Source organism: Phacochoerus africanus, chromosome 11, assembly GCF_016906955.1.
Source record: "Phacochoerus africanus isolate WHEZ1 chromosome 11, ROS_Pafr_v1, whole genome shotgun sequence".
NCBI lineage: Eukaryota > Metazoa > Chordata > Mammalia > Artiodactyla > Suidae > Phacochoerus > Phacochoerus africanus.
Window position 1 is genome coordinate 8039716 of NC_062554.1, and position 24088 is coordinate 8063803.

Here is a 24088-nt window from a genome sequence, read left to right on the forward strand (position 1 = left end):
GGGGACTGAGCTCGTTCCCATCGGCATCGAGCTTGGCGCCTCCCTGGCAGGGCCCTCCCTGTGGGAGACACCCTGGCCCCGCGGACCGACCGCGGTGGGGGCGCACCCTTGGCTTTCACCAGGCTGGAAACGGGGGTGGAAGTCACACCGGGCTCGTCCAAGCGGGAGCTTGAAGAGTCAGCTCAGAGTCTGCCGTCTCTGCCTTTTTCCCTCCCAGGGACCCGGGCGTTCCCAGCAGGGGCTGCTCATCGGCGGGGTCCCGGCGTCGGGGCGGGGCTCCAGCGAGCCCGGGACACACCTGCGGTGCGGGGACCAGGACGACCTCTGGTCCCCAAACAGAGCGCAGCCTGTGTGAGCTAATCCGCGAAGGCCGACGGTCAGAGCAGCCCGCAGAGCCCCTCGAAGTCCCGGCCCTAGCATGTGTGTGACGCTACCCGAGTCCCTTCCCCTCGCTGGGCCTCTGGCTGCTCTTTAACAATGAAGCTGAGAGAGACAGTCTTTCCACTGGGTAATTCTGCACTGGCATATTGCTCCTCGCACCAGTCATGTCACCCCCTTTTCTTCTTCTACCACTCACGTGGAATGACTATAGGGGGCAGTTTTTAAAATTTTTTTCAGGTAAAATTTACATTCAATGATATGCCTGGATCTCAAGAATTCCATCTGCTGTGTTGACTTTTTTTTTTTTTTTTGCTTTTGCTTTTTAGGGCCGCACTTGCGGCATATGGAAGTTTCCAGGCTAGGGGTCCAATCAGAGCTGCAGCTGTTGGCCTACATCACAGCTACAGCAACACGGGATCTGAGCCGTATCTGCGACCTACACCACAGCTCACGGCAATGCTGGATCCTTGACCCACTGAGCAAGGCCAGGGGTCGAACCTCCACCCTCATGGATGCTAGTTGGGGAACTCCCCATTTGCTGAGTTTTGACAAACGCACACAGCCATGTACTCTATATTCCTAGGATGATATTGAGAACACATTTTCAACACCCCCAGGAATTCCCCTGGGACCTTGTCTCAGCCCAATTCTCTCCCTTCCGAGGCAACCACTACTGTGATTTTTTCAGCATTGGTGAGTTTATGGTAATGGTTAGTATTTTGAACTCCTGAACAATGATGTATCTAGTTGTTCAGGTTGCCAGTTCTCACACTTCTGAACGCCAGGCAGGTTAAGAAACAAAAGGAAGTTCTTGGCTGGCCTTGGGGACACTCACCCACGGTTCTGCAAGCCCTCTAATTTTCTGAGCCTCGGCGTCAGTGACAAAGTCATGATAGAGGACAACGTAAGGCTCCAGGTGGATGACCTCCTTCCGGATGGGCTGGAGCAGCAGGTAGGGACTGGAACTGGTCTCGTAGGAACAGTAGAGGCTGGGGATCTGGTAGTGAGTGGGCTGGAAGGAAAGACAAGAATCAGCTGAAAGAAGGAGTTCCCTGGTGGTCTAGTGGTTCAGGATCCAGCATTGTCACTGCTGTGGTGCAGGTGGCTGCTATGGCTTGTGTTCGATCCCTGGCTCTGGAACTTCAGCATGTGTCAGGTGTGGCAAAAAAAAAAAAAAAAAAAAAAAAGAAGAAGAAGAAGAAGAAGAAGGGTCTTGAAGCATAAATCAATTTAGGGGACTACAGCATTAAAAGCCTGGATTGGGGGATTCAGAATTCAATGCTGATGCTGTCCAAATGAGCTTTACTTATGTTTTTTAATGCCTCCGCCTTTCCCCTCACATTGGCCCAATTCTACCTTTTCTCCCTCTAACCACGCCCATGCCTCCTTGTTCTTTCTCTGAGAAATCCTACCTGGGAACCCAGGGTCTGACATAACCCCTCGTAGGTGTCCCTGGTCTGCAGGTGGGGTATGTTGGGCCTTTGGATGACAGTCTCAGCCACAGCCTGGCTGGCACTCTCTGCCAAGAGCTTTTCATATTTCAAGACATTCCTGGCCATCCTCTTATTATCTGGGCCTGGAAGAAATCAGAGCAGGGAACAATATGCATTAATGAACAGTGGCCCCGGGAAGTGCTGCCAAAGTTTCCTACAGCCTGACTGTCACCCAGGACCAGCAACTGGACATCTGAACAACTAACTCCCTAGGTCCATGCACAGGAGGCTATAAGGCCCCCACTCCCAGAAGAGCACCTGGTATTAAAATAGATTGAGTAGTTCCCGTCACGGCTCAGCAGTTAACAAACCCAACTAGTGTCCATGAGGATGCAGGTTCCATCTCGGGCCTTGCTCAGTGGGTTAAGGATCCCTCGTTGCTGTAAGCTCTGAGGTACGTCACAGACATGGCTCAGATCCCACATTGCTGTGGCCCTGTAACCACAGCAACATGGGATGCCTATAGCTGTGATTGGACCCCTAGCCTGGGAACCTCCATATGCCATGGGTGCAGCCCTAAAAAAGACAAAAAAAAAATTTTTTTAAAAGATTGAGTAGGGCCTGGTAGATCTGAAAACACGAAGGACTTGGGGAAGAGAAGTGGTACTTGATGCTCGTAGACCAAGGGATCACGAGGAGGCAGCTGCAGGATAGTGTGATGGTCAGTTTCAGGTGCAGGGAGGAAGCTTCAATCATTCGCTCATTTATTCATTCATTCACCCATCCGTCCCATAAATTTCCAGGGAACATCTACGGGGTACCAGGCACCGTGCTAGAAGCTAACCTCCCAGAGTTCAGAGTGTAATGGAGAAGAGACACATTAACTAACTGCTTACAATAAAACACAAGAAAGAAGAGTATGAAAGAGAGGTCCAGAGAGACTCCATCTATCCCTTCCTGGAGAATTGAAAGCTAATTTATTCCCAACTCTCCTAGACCCTTCAAAATCCCTAACTGGTCTAGACCCAGCAGAGCAGTATGGGAAAAGACTTAGTATGGGTTCTAGGCTGGGTTCCACCAGAGCTTTCAGCCTTGTCTGTGCCCCCTTTGGCTGCAGATGCCCTGTGGGTTGGCAGCTACCCATGGCCTGCTGGCCCCTGCAGACGCCTGTCAATGCATCTCCGAAGGAGGTGCTGAATTGTTGAAAGGCTCCCAAAGTGTCTTTTTCTGAGGGTCTCCATGTGCTTCTCCCCACCTCCTCACCATGTCCATCGTTCTGGCAAAGGACGAGAAAGAACTGGCCATCCTCTTTTAACTAGAGGAGAAATGAAGTTTGGGGGAATGGAAATGATGAGCCCCAAACACCAATGAAAATACTGCAGAGCCATTAATGGAACCAGGAATCTCCATTGGCTGTGACTTACTTATTCACCTATAATAGGGCACAATTTGGGTTCTCTGGGAAAGGTGGACATTTTAACAGATCGAGCACAAAGAAATAAGGGGGGCTGGGTTGTCAATTTGTCTGGACCACTAACTGTCCCCATCTTTTCAGACCATACACCTACTTCCTTATCCCACTGTTTGCCAAATTATCGGAAAGGAGTGGCAGTACTAAAAAGATTCATTAAAAAGTGATAAATACAGGCGTTCCCGACGTGGCTCAGTGGTTAACGAATCTGACTAGGAACCATGAGGTTGCGGGTTCGGTCCCTGCCCTTGCTCAGTGGGTTGACCATCTGGCGTTGCCGTGAACTGTGGCATAGGTTGCAGACGCAGCTCAGATCCCGAGTTGCTGTGGCTCTGGTGTAGGCCAGCGGCTCTAGCTCCGATTCGACCCCTAGCCTGGGAACCTCCATATGCTGTGGGAGCGGACCTAGAAAAGGCAAAAAGACAAAAAAAAGAAAAAAAAGGTGATAAATACAATTGTGAAGTCCTACATGAAACACTTAATAACTGTTACAACACAACATTGATTGTGTATCTTCCTTTAGTATCTAATTATCACTAAAAGAAAAACCTGGGGAACCATCTACCACCACAATTTTAGGCAAAAATGTCCAAGCAGAGCGAAGCGAGCAAATCGCCCTCCCAGTGTAACCCTGGTGAGGCACTGCCTGAAGAGGGCTGAGGCTGAACCCTGCGGCCAGCTGGGCAGGACGTCTGCAGAGCAAAGTCTGGTTTAAAGAGAAGAATCACTGTCTTTCTGCGAGCAGCCAGTGTGTAACCCTCTCCGTGGACCCATAGCTCTCACTGATGCACTCCTTCCCAGGTCGGCTCCCCAAACCTGGGCCTTCAAATGCCCCTGAAGAAACCTGCTTACTGGCTCCTCGCTGAGGACTCCTCCCCACTGAAGCAACACTAATCTATGTGCCTGGATGGGGTGAGGAGGAAAGGGACAGACTGATATCCTTTTCTTAGCATTTTCCAACTGACTTAGAAATTCCCCCGATGCACTCTGATCAGTAGGTAAGACTGAATCCAAATCAGAAATGTGTCTTGGATTATAAAATTAGAAAAATTAAAACAGACAGCTGGGGAGTTCCCACTGTGGTGCAATGGAAAGGAATCTGACTAGCATCCATGAGAATGTGGGTTCGATCCCTGGCCTCGCTCAGTGGATTAAGGATCCACTGTTGCCATGAGCTGTTGTGTAGGTTGCAGACGTGGCTTGGCTTGAATCCCACATTGCTGTGGCTGTGGTGTAGGCTGGCAGCTGCAGCTCCAGTTCGACCCCTAGCCCGGGTGCGGCCCTGAAAAGCAAAAAAACACAAACACAAACACAAACAAAGGAACCATTTCATTTGCAGGGATTTTAAAGGCCGGGAGCAGGAGGGAATTCCTGGTAAATCAGACCTGTGGTCATCTTACAACATTACGTACTGTAGAGAAGAAACTCTCGGGAGAGGCTGAGGGCACACGAAACATTCCCCGCCTATAAAAGAGAAAGGAAAGGAAAAGAGAGTTATCCGCACTGAGGATATCTCCTCTGAGCCACCATTCCATGGACCTCTTTAAGCTATAAAATTGTCTTAACCAAGATCAGACAGCACGACTCATTGAAATGAGCGACAGACTAGACTGTTAGAGGTTCTCTGTCCTAATTCAGGATTTGCAGCCCTGAATTAGGTCTCCTCAGATTACAAATGACTCATTACCACCCTTACCAGGGAAGGGAGAAACATAAATGAAAATAAAGTTCCTTAAAATGACCTCAAACCTTTCAAAGCATGCCAAACCATGAAGTTGCACAGTGTGGTTATTTTGTTATATATTATTATTAAACTGAATATGCACTATAAAAACCCCACTAAAAATATAAATTGTTCTCTAGGCTTAGTACTTCTCTTTTTTTTGTCTTTTTTGCCATTTCTCGGGCCACTCCCATGGCATATGGAGGTTGCCAGGCTAGGTGTCGAATCAGAGCTGTAGCCACCAGCCTACACCAGAACCACAGCAACGTGGGATCCAAGCTGCGTCTGCAACCTACACCACAGCTCAGGGCAACACCAGATCCTTAACCCACTGAGCAAGGCCAGGGATCGAACCCGAAACCTCATGGTTCCTAGTTGGATTCGTTAACCACTGAGCCATGACGGGAACTCCAAGGCTTAGTACTTCTGAGAGTCCATGAAGTTAGTGAGAGGAAGGCAAAGGAAGAACTAAACCTGGACTCTTCCCACTGCCTAGTAATGACTGCATGGCCATCCAGCCTTGGGCTACAGGAGGTCAAAGTAAAGAGGGGCTTTCCGGACAAACCTGAGGAGCAGAAGCCAGGGAGTGGGTGGGCTGTGGTCCTGCTCTGGGTGCTGTGGAATAATGATGAGCTGCTGCAACTGCACTGCCTTCTCATCATTTTACTTTTGCGTGTTAAAAACTCACGTTAACGATAAAAGCAGTAATAAACTTACTTTAAGACCTATGAGAAATGCGGGGCAGAGAACGCCCCACTGAAACGCAGGCGCTTCAAGCACCCTGGGGAACGCGGTGTTCCCACAGTTGCAGTCACAGCTCTTACACGCTTTCTCATCCTGAGTGCTTCCCCTGCAGTGTAATTGGGAGCACTTCTCCTATTTTCACACGGTCTTCAGAGACAGCATTTTAAAATTATTATTTGTCACTGTGGTAAAAAGCACATAAATTCACCATCTTAACCATTTCTAAGTGTACAGTTCCATAGTAGTAAATATACTCACATTGTGGGGCAACCAATCTCCAGGTTTTTCATCTTTTTTTGCAAAACTGAAACTCTCTACTCATGAAACAACTCTCACTGTCCCCCCGCCCTCAGCCCCTGGCAAGCCCCATTCTGCTTTCAGTCTCTATACATCTGACTATTCTAGACACCTCAGAGAAATGGAATCACACTGTATTGGTCTTTTTGTCACTGGTTTATTTGCGTAATGTCCTCAAGGTTCATCTATGCTGTAGCAGGTGTTAGGATCTCCTTCTTGTTAAAGACTGAATGGTATTCCATTGGATGTAAGTATTCACCACATTTGCTTATCCGTTCATCTGTTGATGGGCTGCTCCCCACCTACTGGCTGTTGGGAATAGTGCTGCCATGAACGTGAGTGTACAAGAGAGAGCATTTTTAACGGCTGTATTGTATTCCATCTAGAAGCTCTATCACAGACCATCTAACCACCATGCTAGTGTTGGGCACACAGACCATTTCTAATTATTTAATATCATGAATTATTCTGTTCTCTGCTTACCAGGGGGAGAGTTAAGTAATCTATTAATATCTTATAATGTCAGATAGTAACTCAGGATTATAGATCTTCAAACCCTTTTGAGATGAAGAGAACTAAAATACAATTTTTCATGTGTTTTCCCTTCCTCCCTTTCTCCCCCTCTTCCTTCCCTCCTGCCCTTTATTTTTTATTTTTGGTCTTTTTTAGAGCTGCACCTGTGGCACATGGAGGTTCCCAGGCCAGGGGTCGAATTGGAGCTACAGCTGCCGGCCTACACCACAGTCACAGCAACGCAGAATCCAAGCTGTATCCATGACCTACACCACAGCTCACGGCAATGCCAGGTCCTTTAATCGAGGGCAGGGATTGAAACCACATCCTCACAGATACTAGAGGGGTTCTTAACCCGCTGAGCCACAACAGGAACTCCAATTTACACATTTTTAAAACCCAAGGGCTTTATCATAATACAAACTTATCCTATATCGAGAACAAAGATCCCTGGCCTCTCTCAGTGGGTTAAGGATCTAGCATTGCTGTGGCTGTGGTTTGGCTGAGGTGTAGGCCAGCAGCTACAGCTCTGATTTGACCCCTCACCTGGGAACCTCCATATGCTGCGGGTGTGGCCCTAAAAAGATAAAACAAAAACAGCCAGTATCTTATATTACTGTGGCATTTAAAAAAAAAAAAAAAAAGCACTGTAAGAGCACAAAGGAGTGTCTGAGGAGCCTTTAGAGAAATAAGAAGACTTCATAAAATGGGTGACATTTGATCTGAGCCTAGTGAGATGCATAAAATTTACCAGACAAGGCAGGACTGTGGAAAGGGAGCGTCTCCAGGAGGAGAAGTCTAAGTCATCATAAGTCACCCCGGGGAAAAAACAAAGCTATTCATCAGGTACTGTACTTAAAACTCTGTCTTTCAGGGCGAGCTGCCTTAGTTTAATCTTCTAAGTCTCCACATCAATTCTCCATTTTCTCCTTCTTGGAAAATCCAATTCTTCTCGCCCTTTGCTGCCTCATAGGGATTCTATTTCAGCTTTAATATGCAGGAAGGAAGCAGGAGGATTAGGAAGGGCGCCCTGGAAATGTTACAACAAAGAGCCACTCACCAGGAACTTCCATGAGAGAAACAGGACCCTTTGCTGCCCTGGGAATAAATCTGTTTTGGCAGCAGCACATGGGTTTGAACCACCCACATCATCCCCCCGCTTTTCTCAGAGGAAGGGGGAAAGAAAAAGGAATGTATGGAGCAGAAAGAGTTTATTAGTTTTGGAAACTCTAGGGAACTGGCTTTGTAGCGATTTTTCCAGCCTATTCTTTTTTTTCCCCCCTCAGTCTATTCTTGAAGAATGTACAACTCTGGTAGGAAACAAGGTTGACTACACAAAGGATGGCAGCTCCCATATGTAGGGAAATGAGCTTCCCTAAGGGGCATCACACGTCATAGGTCAGCGAAGCCAAAAAAAACCAAAAAAGCAAAAAACCAAACCCCAACACCTGAAGGAGGCACTGAGCTGGTGCTCTGGACCAATGACGTCAGCTCTGAATTCGGGCACTGCTCACATCACGGTTGGACGTGGCTGCAGGTGGGAGAGGATAACAAACTTCTTCCTTCACGTCGGCAATATCATGGCATAACATCCGCGAGCAGTTAAGCATTGCTGAGAGTGCAGGAGTTGCCTTCGTGGCTCAGCGGTTAACGAACCCGACTAGGATCCATGAGGATGCAAGCTTGATCCTTGGCCTCGCTCAGTGGGTTGAGGATCCGGTGTTGCCATGAGCTGTGGTGTAGCTCACAGATGTGGCTTGGATCCCTCGTTGCTGTGACTGCGGCTGTGGCTATGGCTGTGCCCGGCAGCTGTAGCTCAGATTCCACCCCTAGCCTGGGAACTTCCATATGCTGCAGGTATGGCCCTAAAAAGAAAAAAAAAAAAAAAAAAGGAATTGTTAAAAGTGCAAACCAGTGAGTATCACTGACTAGGAACCTATTAAACATCTGTCAGTGCAGCTGCTGCTGCTGTAGGGGAGAGACCACCTCCTACAAGGGCCATGACAGTTTTCAAAGTAGGCAAATGCATTGGAAAGAGCACGGCCTAAGAGCCAGACAGACTTGGGCTCCAAGCCCAGCTCTGTGACCTTTGCGGTAAGTTAGGAATTCTTTGGAGGTTCAGTTTACTCACATGAAAAATATGGAAATAATCAAACCACTGCCCTGCTTGACTCACATGAGTTCCTACTGGGAAGATGAAAATGCTTAGAAAATTGTAAAGCGGATATAAAGCATCACACTTGTTGTGATGAAAGCAGAGAGCCTCACTTACTCCCCTACCTGGAAACAGGCAAAGGCCAGGTGATCCAAGGCATCCTCCAGACTTGCTTCGTCCTCTGTCTTCCATTCTCCGTAAGAGCCTCGGAAGAGACTGACCGCCTCCTCCAGCCACGGAATGGCGTGGTAGTAATCCCCCATGTCATAGGCCACCTGCAGGGACATACGTACCATCGCTCAAGCCCAGGTCCACAGGTAGAGAGAGGAAATGACAAACGCAAAGAGTGCAGGGTCTTTGGAACCCGAGAAAATGCAAGTTTCCTCTCAAATGCATCTAAATGAAGTGTATCAAGCGGGATGGAAAGGTTCAAAAATCAGGTTGTGATGATGGTTGTACAACTCTAGATATAAAATTCACTGGATCAAATAAATCAATGTATTAAGATATATAATATCTCATCTGGAGAGATGAGAGACATGAACTCAAATAACTATAATACTGCACAGGAGGGCATGATGCTGGATGTGCTGTGGAGGCGTAGAAAGGGGAGGAAACCCGAGAATCTCAGAAAGCTTCATGGAAGAAGTGCCATCTTGAGATAAGCCTTCCCTGAAGAAGGAAAAGAATTTCAATGAGCAGAGATTGTGATGAAGGGCATTTTAAGATGAGAGAATGACAGACACTGAAGGCAAAGCCAGAATGTGTTCAAGGAATATATTGTGGCTATAGTCTAAGGCGAAAAGAAGGAAGAAATGACATAAAAAGGCAACGTGGGAGCTCCCATCATGGCTCAGCAGTAACGAACCTGACTAGTATCCATGAGGATGCAGGTTTGATTCACGGTGTTGCTGTGAGCTGTGGTGTAGGTTGCAAATGGGGCTCGGATCTGGCATTGCTCTGGCTGTGGTGTAAGCTGGCGTAGGCTGGCAGCCGTAGCTCCAATCTGACCCCTAGCCTGGGAACTTCCATATGCTGTGGGTATGGTCCTAAAAGGGAAAAAAGAAAAAGAAAAAGAAAGGCAATGTGGGATAAGCTAATTGGAGTTGTGAATGTCATGTTTTTAGGAAGATGTTGGTAGTAATGTAAGAAATGGATTAAATGCATTTGTTTATTATTTTTTAATTTTAATTTTTTTTTTTTTTTTTTTTTTTGCTTTTTAGGGCCGCATCCATGGCATATGTAAGTTCCTATTCTAGGGGTCGAATAGGAGCTTTAGCTGAGGGCCTATACCACAGCAACTTGGGATCTAAGCCGCATCTGCAACCTACACTGCAGCTCACAGCACTGTCAGATCCTTAACCCACTAAGCAAGGCCAGGGATTGAACCTGCGTCCTCATGGATACTAGTTGGGTTCATCACTCACTGAGCCACAACAGGAACTCCCTATGTATTTAATATTTACTGAGTATTTATAATGCACCGGGTGGTTCCTGCCATTTAAGAGCTTACAATCAATCAAGGGGCACGTGAGTAAACCAGTAATTGTGGCATAATACCCTTAGAGCCATGATAAAGTAGACATGGGAAAGGTACAAAGAGCTCAGTGGACCTGTCCTATGTTAAATGTCGAAGGCCAGGGAATATGGCAACATGCACGCGATACAGCTCCTGCCTCCTAATAGCTTGCAGTTAACTAGAATACCAGAACTGCAAGGTGGAATTTCCTGGAAGTTGATGTTGGAGACAACATGGAATTATAAAGTCACGGATGTGGACAGTCTTCTGCAAAATGATCTAATTCAAGTCTAATTTCCAGCAGGCAGAGAAACAAGGCAGGACCTCGAGCTAGAGCAACTCTGCAGCCTTAACAGTACGTCTTTTCCCATCCCAGGTCTGTAAGCTATTAGGAGGCATTAGCTTGCTGTGTTAACTTTCTGGTTCTTAAGTTTCCTCTCTGTAAAAACACTGAGCTGATGAATAACAATAAAAAAAACGACTGAACTTTTTCTGCTAAGTTAATAATTTATTTAGCTAAGATCTTCGTGAGAAGCTTTAAGTCCCAGCACTACGGTAGACTGAGATAACTGGAATGCTTCCAGCCATAAAGATTCAGAAATTGTGAATAAAGCGTAAAATGCATTTTATTATGTATTTTCAAGAAAGACTGGGAAATACCCAGGTACCAGAAACAAACAAGGAGCTGAACATCCAAGTAATAAACTTATGAGCAGATGCTGAAGCTGCCTACAATGGGGTGGGTGTTAGTCCTATGAACTTGGCATTTCGTAACCTTAGGTTAGAATGCCCATATGAGGACAGTATAAGAGCCTTCCACAGACTTTCTCAAACCCAGGAATTGGAAGACACACTCATAAAACTGAAACCCATGAAAAAATACACCTTATGGAAAAGAATGACCAGAAAAACGTCTACCCCCTGGCACAAGGAGATAAGACAGTTGGTTTATTTCTGTCTGGCATCTGTGTGGAGAAATGTAAATGTTTCTGTAGAATATTCACAACCTTGAGCCTATGCTTCACATGCGTTTTGGGTTTAAGTTTGCTTTATTCATATAGTTAAGGAATAGGCAAGTAAATCAGTATCAAAATGGATCTAAGGCCAGTGCAATGACATACCACCTCACACCTGTCAGAACGGCTCTCAGCAACAAGATGAGACACAGCAAGCATTCATGAAGATGTAGAGAAAGGGAACCCCTGTGTACTGCTGCTGGGAAAGTAAATCAGCACAGCTCTTATGGAAAACAGTTCAAAAATTAAAAAAATAGAACTACCATTTGATCGAGGAATTCCACTTCTGGGTATTTATCCAAAGAAAATGAAAATAGGAGTTCCCGTTGTGGCTCAGTAGTTAACGAATCCGACTAGGAACCATGAGGTTGCGGGTTCGATCCCTGGCCTTGCTCAGTGGGTTAAGGATCCAGCGTTGCCGTGAGCTGTGGTATAGGTTGCAGACTCGGCTCAAATCCCGCGTTGCTGTGGCTGTGGTGTAGGCTGGCGGCTACAGCCCCAATTAGAACCCTTAGCCTGGAAACCTCCACATGCTGCAGAAGCGGCCCCAGAAAAGGCATTAAGGACAAAAAAAAAAAAAAAAGAAAAAGAAAAATCAAAGACAATGAAAATACTAACTCAAAAGATATACCCTCACATTCACTGCAGCATTATTCTCATAGCCAAGATATGGAAACAAACTCAGTGTCTATCAATGGATGAATGAATTTTAAAAATGTGTACAGAGGTACATATCCATACACTCAGCCATGAAAAAGAATGAACTCTGGACCTTGAGGGCATTGTGCTAAGTGAAAGAAGTCAGACAAAGAAAGACAATTATCATATGGTCTCACTTACCTGTGGAATCTAAAAAAGAAACAAACAAACCAGAAACAAATGAACCAAAAGCAAATAAAAACACTCAAGCCCCTAAATACCAGGAACAGACTGGTTGTCAGAGGCCAGAGGTAAGGTGTAGGTACAACGGGTGAAGGAGGTCAAAAGGTAAAAACTTCCACGTATAAAATAAATAAGTCACGGGGGGTTAATATAAGGGGAAGAAAAGGATCTAAAGCTAATGATCCCGCCAGAGTAGCTGGAAGAAGAAAATCCAAAACTATGAAGGGATAGTCCTACTGCTCTGCACAGAAAGAGTCTCTTAGGGAGGAAAAGGTCCTGCTAAAAATAAGCGCACAATCAAATATGATAAACTATATCAGGAAATAATCGATACGAACAAGAGTCAACAGACGTGCCGGGTGGGTAGTAGAACTAGACAATAAAGAATTTCAGAAAATAGGGAGTTCCCGCCGTGGCAGAGTGGGTTAAGGATCCAGCATTGCTACAGCTCTGGCACAGGTCCCAACTGCAGCTCAGATTCGATCCCTGGCCCAAGAACTTCCAGATGCTGTTGGGGTGGCCAAAAAAGAAAAAAAAAAAAAAGAATTTCATAAAATAGGAAGAATGATCTGCTTTAACATAATCCATGGGGGGGGGGGCGGAGTAGGAACATGCAAATGAAACATATTTGTCCACATGCTGATAACTGTTTAAAGTTATTCTTGGACCCAGCAGTACCACGCCTAGGTATTTATTTCATCAAGAGAAATGCACACAAATGTCCACAGGAAAGACTTACCAAAGAATGTACACCTGAAACTAATACAACGTTGTAGATCAACTATACTCCAATAAAATAAAATGAGGAAGAAACATTAACAGCAGCTCTATTCCAGCTGATGCCGGAAACCTTAGCATCCATCAGCATGAGCCTGGAGAGACAGTTTGTGGTGCTCATACAACAGGATACTGCGCAGCAGTAGCAAAGGATGAACTTAACTTTGCAGATACAAGGTGCTGAGTGGCTCAAGGGCACTTACCATAAGGCCGAGGACAGCGGCTGCCCTGAACCTGGGGCAAGGGTAGAGCAGAAGGGTGGGGAGGAGTGAGAAGGGAAGGGGTGGGGTTTTCATCAGCGACATGTGAACTCTTTTTTTTTTTCAATCTGAAAAAGGAGTTCCCCTGTGGCTCGGCGATAACAAACCCAACTAGGATCCATGAGGACTCGGGTTGGATCCCTGGCCTGGCTCAGTGGGTTAAGCATCTGGCGTTTCCGTGGGCTGTAGTAGAGGTCACAGATGCAGCTAGGATCCTGCGTGGCTGTGGCTGTGGCTGTGGTGTAGGCTGGCAGCTACAGTTCCCATTCAACCCCTAGCCTGGGAATTTCCATACGTTGTGGGTATGGCCCTTAAAAAAAAAATCAGAAACAAATATAACAAAATTTGAACATATATCTCTTCTCAATGATAAGTATAATTGCTTGCTACATTATTTTATGTATACTTTTCTTGTATTTAAATGTCTTTCAAAATAAGTAAGTAAATAGAGAATAATGATTGTTAGAGAGACTTCTCAGAAAGCGACTTACTCAATTTTCAACATATGGTTTTAGTCTCAGAAAAGCCTCACTAAAGAAGCATTTACGGGTACCATACAGAGAATTATTTTAACTGGTTCAATTTAAATGAGCCATGAACATGATGACCGAGCTCTGATTCTACTCAGGATCTCAGAAAAGCAAAAATGGTACACAGAGAGCCCTAGGGCAACCCCCTCCACATTCATTTGGAAAACTGATCCCCTAAAACTTGGATTCAGGACACATGAGGCCCATTCTCAGATCAGCTAATGAAAACGGCAGGGGCTGGGAAAAATTCCCTTTCCTGCAATACGCATCTCCAAAATTAAAAAGGATATACTGTATTACTTCATGGGCAAAGGCTAACAGAGCATATTGTAAAATAACCTCAAGTGTGCTTATAACTCGCGATCAAAGGATCAGTTAAATATCTCATGTGGAAGGTTCCTGAAGTCTATTTCCTCAAGACATGTTAAAGCGAATGGCCTTTTTTGGACACTATTCTATTTTCGTGTTTCTAAAGGCCTGGGCAATGTGGCGAGGGTTCCAAACAGCCTCAGGAGGCTGAGTTTCCACGATCTTCCCTTCTACTGTTGGGGTGCTACAGTTAGGGTGACCAAAGGCCACTGGGCCCAGGCCAAGTCCCAGCTTGTATCTGCCATCATGACTAATAACACCTCCTTCCCTCTCAAGAGTGACCTGAGTACGTGTTCACTTTAGTCATCATGGAAAGTGCGTGGGATTCAGCGTGGAAATTCAGTTCTTTTACTTAAAATTGTGTAAACGTAGGCAACTTATTTACCTGCTCTAAACACCGGGTTGTTCATCTGAGCATGGAGACTAATGCCAAACATTCAAGTTTGCTGTCAAGATGAGAAATACGTAAAACCCATCAGAATAGAGTGATTTCATCCCCGTTGAAACGAGGGCCGAGCAATTCGCCCCGTCTCTGAATATCGTTACCTTGCCAACTTGGAAGCAGTCATCCCCTGTGAGGGGGAAAAGCCGCCTGGGACTGTACAGGTCTGTGACAGCAGAGCCAGTGACCCTCTGAAAGACACCTCGGGCGAGGCCCTTCACATTGAGCATGTACACGTCCTGCAGCCGCATCAGAGCCCTGGCTGCTCCCTCAAGGTCCTCGAAGGCTGGCAGGTCCTGCTCCACCTTCTCATAACCGTCCTTCAGAGCTGTAAAGTGAATACATCAACTCACTATTCAAAAAACAGGCGGTGGGCATTTGATCCAGCAAAGCCTCACCAGTCTAATCGCCATGGTCATCAGGCTCATGTTACTTCATGAGCAAAGATAATGTTCCATCTGTTTTTGTTCCTAGGGTAAACAAAATCTCCCGAAAGAGGAGCAAACACTCTAGAGCAAACACTAGGCACCTTTATCACGTCCCATCCTATCTGTCTCCAGGGGTCTTGCCTTTTGGGGGGACAACTCATCTTCCTCTAAAAAAATCAACGGACTTCTTCAAGTACAAAGTAGAGTAAGTTAGGAAAGGGATCTTACTACAGAGGACACTGCAGTGGCAATGTAATAAAGTAGAAGCTATTAGAAGACATCGCTTTTACATATGTGTAAATGGGAAGATACAACCTCTAGCTCGTCATAGGACTGGAGTGAAAATCAAATGAGATCACGAGTACGACAAGGCTTTCCAATGATAACCATGGAAACATGTTAACAAAGGGACCTAGCTCTGTGCTACCGTTAGAGCTAAGGAGATCAAGTAATACCTGCCCACATCATCATCCTTCATCCCGTCCCATCCCACCCGAATCTCTCTCCTTTCCACGGAGTCAGGAGACAGACGCTTCTCTTACCCTCCAGCCCTCTTCCTCATTACCTCGGATGTTCTCACTGGCCTCCAGACTATGCACCACATTCTTCCAGTCAGACTGTAGGCGTTTGATGAGAGCAAATGCCAGCAGAGGGTTGGACACAGGAGTTGCTGAATCTTCATGCAGAGATACAACCTTGTCATAGAATCTGAAAGACAGGAGGAGAATGACCTCACCAACTGATCACCACCACTCTACCGAGGGAAAGCTGGCGTGGTGTACGCAGATTTAGAGCAGTTAACAATGAAATGCTGAACCCTTTGAGACCCATGTAATATTCTAGGCAATAAGCACAAAGAACGTGGAAACTACCAACACAACAAAAGCAGGTCTACTCATTTGTTCAGCGAGTTGGTCTCCCCTGGCCAATTACTGTACGTCTGGCATCCTGCTTAGATGCTCGAGACCCAAAGGCGAGCGGGGAGGGAGCTCTCAAGGAGTCACAAATACGAACTCTATTTTTCTCTCATCACTCTATAATCAAAACTTAGACTCTGGTAGAAGCTGAAAAACATTGCTGAATTAATTCTGATAACTGTGAGACGTGTTATGAGAGAAGGGAGCATGTACTGTTACGCGATGCTCTGCCGATTTGTAGGCAGGGCACCTCTCCCACATGGGAGCTAGAAGGTGTAAGGGTAGGCTTTCCAGAGGATACGGCACCTGATCGGAGTCCTGGAAGGATCAGTCAAAATGTTGATAGCTCTTACGTATTGTGAGCCCTGACTGTGTCTTAGGCTTCCTAAGTGCTTTAAACATAGTGTCTCATTTAATCACCCCCCCAAGTCTTAGAGTAGATTTTATCATGCCCATTTTACAGGAGAGGCCATGCTGTTGGTAAACATCAGAGCCAGGAGTGACCCCAAGTTTGCCTGATTCTAAAGACAGCGTTCTTGGCTGATTTTGCCGTACTGTTTCCCATGGAGCTGGAACAAAGAAGGGAGGAGACTGGTTGTAGGAGCTGTCAGGGACCAATCTGGACAAAGGCACCGAGGCTTGACATGTCTTGGTTCATTCAGTAAGTCAGTCTATATTGCTTATGTGCTAGATGACAGACTCCATGATGGAAGCTCAGGATAGAAAAGCGAGACTGGGTCCCATGACCAAAGATTTCATCGACAAGAAAATAGCGGATTTCTCATCACTCTTTTCCTAAGTTCAATATAATTTCTACGAAATAATGAATGAAATAGATTCTCCTAGGAGCTGGAACATTTTTTTGAATAAGACAATAATCTTGATCTCAAAGACTTGCAGCCTCTTAGATCACAAACAATTACATTACAGATGCAGTACCAGATTTAAGAGTGCAGAGAGAGGGTGGTAAATTTGGCCCAGAACAGGTCAGAGAAAAGTTTCACAGAGGAGGTAATAAACTGAGACTTGGTGGGTACACACAAGCGATGAGGCAGGCGGAAACCGTTCAACATAAGCGAACCACAGAGAGGAACAGGGAGGTTATAAGCAGTTGAGGATTGCTGGAGCACGGGGCGCCCTGGAAGGAGGGGCAGCCGAGGCTGGAGAAGCGAGGAGCACAGCACGGACCTTGCTGAGAAGTGTGGTTTTCACCGTGTGTAATGAGGAGTCCCGGAAGGTTTTAAGGGACAGTGGGAGGCACTCGGATCCGCCACATACATAACTCTGTGAGAGGGTGAGGAGCAGGGTTTAGAAGGGAAAGCAACTGGGGACAGAAAGACCGGCTAGGAGGCCATTTGGAAACTGTAAGCAAGAGACAGGAGAGTCTGAACCATAATGGGGACAGCAGGGCAGAGAATGGGATGGTTTCAAGAGAGAGATTGAAGAAGCAGATCAAAAAACTGGTGGCAGTTGTAATGGCGCATGAAAAGGTGGGTTATCTAGCACGCTTCCAACTTTCTGGCTTGCAACATTTGCAGAAAAGGGCCAGAAACATCGGCACCAAACGTGATCCTCTTTCCCGTTAACTTCTCTCCTCCTTAGATGACCTACAGGAGTGTTCCTACAAACAAAAGATGCGGTTTCTTTTCCTGGCACTCTGGTTATTCCATTTTTAAACCCCTCATGGGGTTTACACTATTGAAATTTATTGGTTATAATAAGGCAGACCTAAGAGTTCTCGCCCTGCCTTCTAAGGCTTTTTTGTTTTAAAATTATTAACTTCGAAAACAATAACAACAATGGAAGTAAAAGAACAAAGTGTGTGCAAAGTGAAAAGGATATGGGTTTATAGGAACATGTGCAAGAGCACACGAGAACCAAAGAATCCTTTGGGGGAAATGTGGTGGGGGAGGGACAAACTAGGGGTTTGGGATTGATATATACACGCCACTATATATAAAGTAGATGGGGGAGTTCCTGTTGTGGCACAGCAAAAACGAATCCAACTAGTATCCATGAGGATGCAGGTTCGATCCCTGGCCTCTCTCAGTGGGTTGGGGATCTGGTGTTACCGTGAGCTGTGGTGTAGGTCAGAGACATGGCTTGGATCTGGCGTTGCTGTGGCTGTGGTGTAGGCCGGCGGCTACAGCTCCAATTCGACCCCTAGCCTGGGAACTTCCACATGCCGTGGGTGCAGCCCTAAGGCAAAAAGCAAGAATAATAATTTAAAAAAATTAAATAGATGGGTAACAAGGTCCTACTGTTTAGCACAAGGAAATTTACTCAATACTGCATAATAATTTACAAAGGAAAAGAATCTGAAAAGGAATCGATATATGTATAACAGATTTACTTTGCTGGACGCCCAAAATCAACACAACATCGTAAGTCAATTATATTCCTCTAAATTTTTTTTTTTTTAATGAAGAAACCAAAAAAAGCAAAAGAAGAATCCTTCGGCCAGAGGAGAGGCCTTCAGTGAGTGGAAAGGGATGAAATGAGGAGAGGGAGTGGCAGGAAAGGGGGACCTTTCAATCCCGTGAACCAGTCTGCCCTCAAGATTTTCAAGGGTGGGGCCTCAATTATAAATAGAGCCTGAAATAGTGCACTAGCTTGGGGAGGAGGTGCCTCCAGTGAGCCAAACGTTCAATTCAAGCGTGAACTGAGGAAAAAGAATCTGTGTCTGGAAACCTGTCAAGTCCCAGGATCTCTCTGATCCCCAAGACAAGAGTATTTGAGAGCAGCTCCTCTAGGATTTTGAAACTAAACCAGCCCCCAGGGTGTGGGATATTTTTTTCTACCTATTATTTCCTGCTTCAGCTCCATATGGAACTACTTAGTGAAAGATATTCCACTGCTAGACGAAAACGCTTACAAGCAGAGACCTGGGCTTGAGTCCAGCCTGAAGAGTAAGTGTCCAGGGACAACTGAGGCTGAGTGGGCAGGGATTTTATAAGACAGATCTTTGGGGAGGAGCTAGGAGACCTGAGAGGTGTCCTGAGCCAGCCTCCAACTGTCCCTCAGTTTCCTCCTCTATGAAACGGCAGCACTGGTCCAGACTAGAAGATCTCTATAGATCCTTGCCATGCAACCATTCTATTATTTCTTTCCATCCCCTGTGCCACAACTGAATAAATAGATTCCTCCTTTGATGCTTGAGAACTAATGTGGCATCAGAGGAAACCGAGTATGAAGGGAAAGACGCAAGGCAGAGGGAGAGGGAGATCAGGCCCAAATCACCCATCAGGTCAAAGGCACCATCTCCTTGCTCTCTTCATGCCCCACTTTGTATCATGGGATCAGTTTATTTAGGGGTTTGATCTCTACTGCAGCACGTAATTCAATTGTGTGCAAGTATATCATCTTCCTATCACACAAAGAAAAAAAAAAAAACCTATCAACTGATATCTGAGGCTGGTTTGGAATCCAAACATTGGCCCTAGGCCCAGCCTCTGAGCAAATAGCTGGTTTTCAGAGACTGAGTTACTAGATGCTGAATTCAAACCACAGGGTTTCCTATATGGCTTTTTGTTTTAACAAACGCTGCTGAGAATGGAAAATCAGATCCTTTTCTTCAAGAATCTGCAATAAAATTTGCAATCCAATCCTTGCATTAAACATAGCCTGGACAGGTTACCCGGCCACAATACATGGGCTATTTTAATTCGGTATATTTCTTCTTTGGAATTGAGAAATGGCTTTGTCTTGGTTCTTCTGAGATATTCTGAATGCTTGATTCCTAGCACAGAAATAATTGCTGCTGATACTACTTTTAAATCTTGATAGTTTTAAAACTGCAACAACAAAAAAAGCCAGGGGTTAACTATCTTTTTTTTTTTTGCTATTTCTTTGGACCGCTTTTGCGGCATATGGAGGTTCCCAGGCTAGGGGTTGAATCGGAGCTGTAGCCGCCGGCCTACGCCAGAGCCACAGCAACTCAGAATCCGAGCCGCGTCTGCAACCTACACCACAGCTCGTGGCAACGCCGGATCGTTGCCGAACGAGCAAGGGCAGGGACCGAACCCGCAACCTCATGGTTCCTACTCGGATGCATTAACCACTGCGCCACGACGGGAACTCCGGGTTAACTATCTAAATACGTGTGTGAGTGTGTGTGTGTAACTAGTATATGTAATACTACATTAGTATACAAATATATACATTACAACTAGTATAATTTTTATTCATTAACTTGTGGTAAAGGGTAGTAGTTTCAACATCAAAAATATTTAATTTCTAAATTCAGAAACTCAAAGAAGAATATCAAGTTAGGGCCTTAGAAATAACATCTCAAGTTACATTAGGTCGCCAGATTGGCAATATAGGAAAGTGAGCAGTAATTCCCAAAATCCTTTCTTCAAAAAGCAAACATTTCACCAGGTTTTGGAGCACTGACTAGAGAACAGTCAGTCTCTAAAATATCAAACTAAACTTTCTGAAATTTAATGTTCATAAGTCATATGAGAAGAGAGTCTGGAATTTTTCTGATTCTTTTTTATTGTCTAAGCTTTCAGAGCCCTAGTTACTGCTTACAGCCAAAAGCGGGGTCTAGTTTCACCAGCCAGTCTTAAAATAAACGACAATCATAAAGAGCTAACATTTGTTGAGCAATTACTACATTCCTTTACATGGTATATAATCTTTCCAACAAGCCTGTGAGGGAAAGCACCATTTTTATCACTGTTTTACAGATTAGGAAATACTTTAAAAAGAGGTAAAGGAACTTGCCCAAGGTCAGAGCCAAGCATTCAAACAGACGTCTGTTAAATTCCTGAAACCAGACTCTTAACCAGTATGTACTCCAGCTGCTCATAAAACCTCAGTGGCTCTGGGGCTTGGTGACGTCCTGGCGTCTCGTATAGAGCAAGCAGTATGGATATCACAGCATGAGAGAACCAGTCAAAGGAGCTGTGTCCTAGACCTGGATTTGCCACCTATCCGATTTTGTAATCTTGGATAAGGTACTAAACTTTTCTTTTCTGACATTTTAAAATGATTTCTCCTTTATTTAAGAGAGTAATACAAACCTATTTCAAAGCACCGTGTTTGAGAGAAAATCAAAGGAGATAAGTTTGTGCAAGACCTCCCACTGTGACAAAGCTGTGACAACAATGGCAAGACAGTAAAGGAGACCAGTTGGCAGAAGGGGGCACCCTGGCCAGTCCTTCTGATCAAAGCTTTGAGCTCTCTCTTCTGAGATGTGTGGCATCAGGATTCCAACCACCATCTCCATCTAAGCCACACGAATAAAGAGATGAGTGGTATGCGAACAAGCAGATGGGCAGCAGGGAGCGTGATGACATCTCGAACCAAAGAGAAGGGGCTGTTCTATTTCTACCAATGAAACTGGACTCCAACAATCTGGGCTAAGAACAAAATGAAATCGTTTATAAACATGGGCCTACAGAACACTAGGCAACTATACTACTCCAAAGAGTAGAATTATTCAAGAATTGTTGAAATTATCATCATTTATCATGACACACATACATATACTAAATATATATGTGCATCATCACACTTTTCCAAATTAACAGATTTACATATGCATATAACTGCTTATATGCATGCTGCATCCTTAAGAGCTTGTACCAGATTACATCACCATTCAGTCACCCTTGGGTAACAAACAAGCTCTCACACTTCCTCACACAAACTGATTCTCTCCTACATGGGTCTTCCACACAGCGCTCACTCATACACGCGGTATCTTATCCGATCGTTTATCTTTCATTAACACTGACAGAGTCATACACGGTCACAGTGCCTCAGAGTTCCAAGTCCTACAGTCGTTGGTCGATTGTATAGCAAAACAGTACTGGCTAAGCATCTGCTGGTGTGTATACCCTGCATCCGCTAGTATCAAGTATGTTATTGCCCAGTGTTTTCCTGGTGTCAAATACTTTCATACACATAATAGCATCCAGTGACAGTATTTAAAGAGTTCTTAACATGTGCAAAGAGGAAGGAGAGCTGAAAGCAAAGGGGAGGACAGAGGTCTCATTTTAATAATCATGATATTACAGACTCCAAGCTCGGAGGGCAAGGCTGGGTGTTGTTCACCAGTCCCTCCCCAGTGCCTAAAACAGTGGCTGGCTCAGAGTAGGCACTCAAACATGTGCTGAACGACGTGCTGAACATGAAGTGTTATTCACGTAGTGACCCAGACAACTGCCAGCATCTTTCACACGCACAGTATGACAGCCATAGAGTCCTACCCACCCAGTCCCAATAACACATAAATCTCACACACGGTCCCAGAATGTCACCTATAGCAAGTATCAGTTCCTTGGGTCACATGGTCAGCACGTGTGGCTACAATGTCACCATACACTCTCCATTTCACTCTCGCAGTGTTGCTGTGTCTTTGTGACACAGCTCGGGAGCCCACACAGCTTGAGTCAGTACCCTGTGAGGTCCTACTTCCCCTTGGAGTCACCCCCCCCCCCCGGGCCCCTTCCCACAGTGTATCAACTTGGCTGTGTGATGTTGGATGGGGGTGTCACCGAGTGTGTGAAGGATGGAGTCTGAAGTCCTACCGAGTGTGACAGTGAACCTAAGAGTGACCCCCCCCACCGCGCCCCGTGGCACAGTGTCTCCCCACTGCCCCATTCAGACTCCACCCCAGTGCCCTCACCTGGTCAAATCCCGCAGCCGCGCCTCCTCCCCGCGCAGGTAGCGCCGCAGCAGTCCCAGCAGCTGGCGCTCTGGCGCCAGGGCGCGCGCCACACTGGTGAGCGCTGAGAACGTGTCCCCGCGGGTCGCGACCCCCGCTGCGTCCCCTGCCCTCAGCGCCAGCACCGCCAGCAGCGCTGCCAGCCCTGCCGCAGGGCCCATCGCTGGGCTCGCGCGCTGGTCCCCTCAGACCGTCCGCCCGGCCCTGCGCCCGCCTCTCCGCCCCGCCCCGGCCCCGCCCCGGCCCCGCCCCCAACTTCGCGTTCTGACCCCTCCCCTCGCGCTCCACGTCCCACCTTCCAGCCCCTTAGCTCTTCAGACTCTGCGGGGGCTGCCGGTGGTCCGCTGCCCTCCACTAAACCACAGCTCTAGAAAAGCATTTCCATTGTGCCCATTTCACACTTGGGGAAACTGAGGCGGAGGGTGTGGTGAGGAATGAATTCACCGATTTATGGCTGTACAATGCCATCCCCAAATATTTACCCCTCTGGATCAAGCAGCGGAAATACAGCAACGTCATAGGATTCTGATGGAGAAGTCAGGAGAGCAAATGTATGGTCACAGCAGTGCGGGTGGAGCTGTGACGGACCAAGGGGAAGAAAACATTTCATACAGGACTTGACCTCTGAACCATCTTGAAGGATGAATAGAATTTTGACCAGAGAGAGAGAGAGAGAAGGCCATTAGGATCAGTGCCTGACAAATCTAGGACCTTTAAAATAAAAAACTCTAGGGTCCTGGATCAGTGCTCTACACAACATACCCATAGGCATTTAAGCAAATAAAAATATTACTATATCCTACTACTGTTCTTTACTCCCCTTCCTAGGCAATATTAATTCATTCATTTAACAAACATTTAACATCTCTTGTACTGTGCTGAGGACAGAGAGATATAGCAGCTCCAACTGTGGACTCATAAGGAGACACAGAGGTGCAAACAAATAACCATAAAGTGCTGTCGGAGTAACGAGCGGCTGTGCAGGGAGCCATGACAACCCTGAGGAGGGAGCCCATTCCCATGCAGAGAGACTTGAGAGGGCTTCACAGAGGACGCCTTGTGCAGATGTCCAAATGGGTGAAAAGGAACTGCCTGCAAGACGACAGGCAAGGGAGGGATTGGAGAAGGGATTTACGTATATCAAGGTTTGGAGCTGGGAAATAGTTTGAGTTGCAGAAATGATGAAAAGTTCCTTGCAGCTGGACCTGTCAGACTGTGAAGGGGCTTTGCATGTCATATTAAGAAATTCAGACTGTCTGCTACGAGAATCCAATGGAAGTTTTAAAGGTGGCATTCATGGACATCCAGCAACTGAGCAAGGAGAAGGAATAAAGTTCCAGCCATGCAGGCCCAGCATGAGACAGCTCTGACTGGCAATACTAGCTCCAGCCCTTTTGCCACACTGGTCAAGCTTTGCCAAGCCTCCTGGACCTCCTCCTCTGCCCTTTCCTGCTTCGTGTCCGTTTCACAGATGTTGATCCCAATGAAGACCTGGCACCTTAAATCCATCTCAGCATCTCCTTCTGGAGACGCTCATCTGTAATAGCAACACAAT

At 46.1% G+C, this 24088-nt stretch overlaps 1 protein-coding gene across 1 annotated transcript in view; it reads right to left on the minus strand.

Annotated features, from left to right (window-relative positions):
- The window catches only part of P4HA3 (prolyl 4-hydroxylase subunit alpha 3), a 40335-nt gene extending 17610 nt beyond the window's left edge, over nt 1–22725 (minus strand). Inside the window, exons 1-7 of the mRNA XM_047753545.1 lie at nt 22495–22725; nt 15506–15648; nt 14617–14840; nt 8843–8992; nt 4698–4749; nt 1794–1957; nt 1217–1393 (exon numbers count right to left, since the gene is read on the minus strand). Of these exons, the coding sequence (XP_047609501.1) occupies nt 1217–1393; nt 1794–1957; nt 4698–4749; nt 8843–8992; nt 14617–14840; nt 15506–15648; nt 22495–22694 (1110 nt within the window). The 5' untranslated portion in view covers nt 22695–22725. The remainder of the gene's footprint in view (nt 1–1216; nt 1394–1793; nt 1958–4697; nt 4750–8842; nt 8993–14616; nt 14841–15505; nt 15649–22494) is intronic.
- Nucleotides 22726–24088: the final 1363 nt, after the last annotated feature.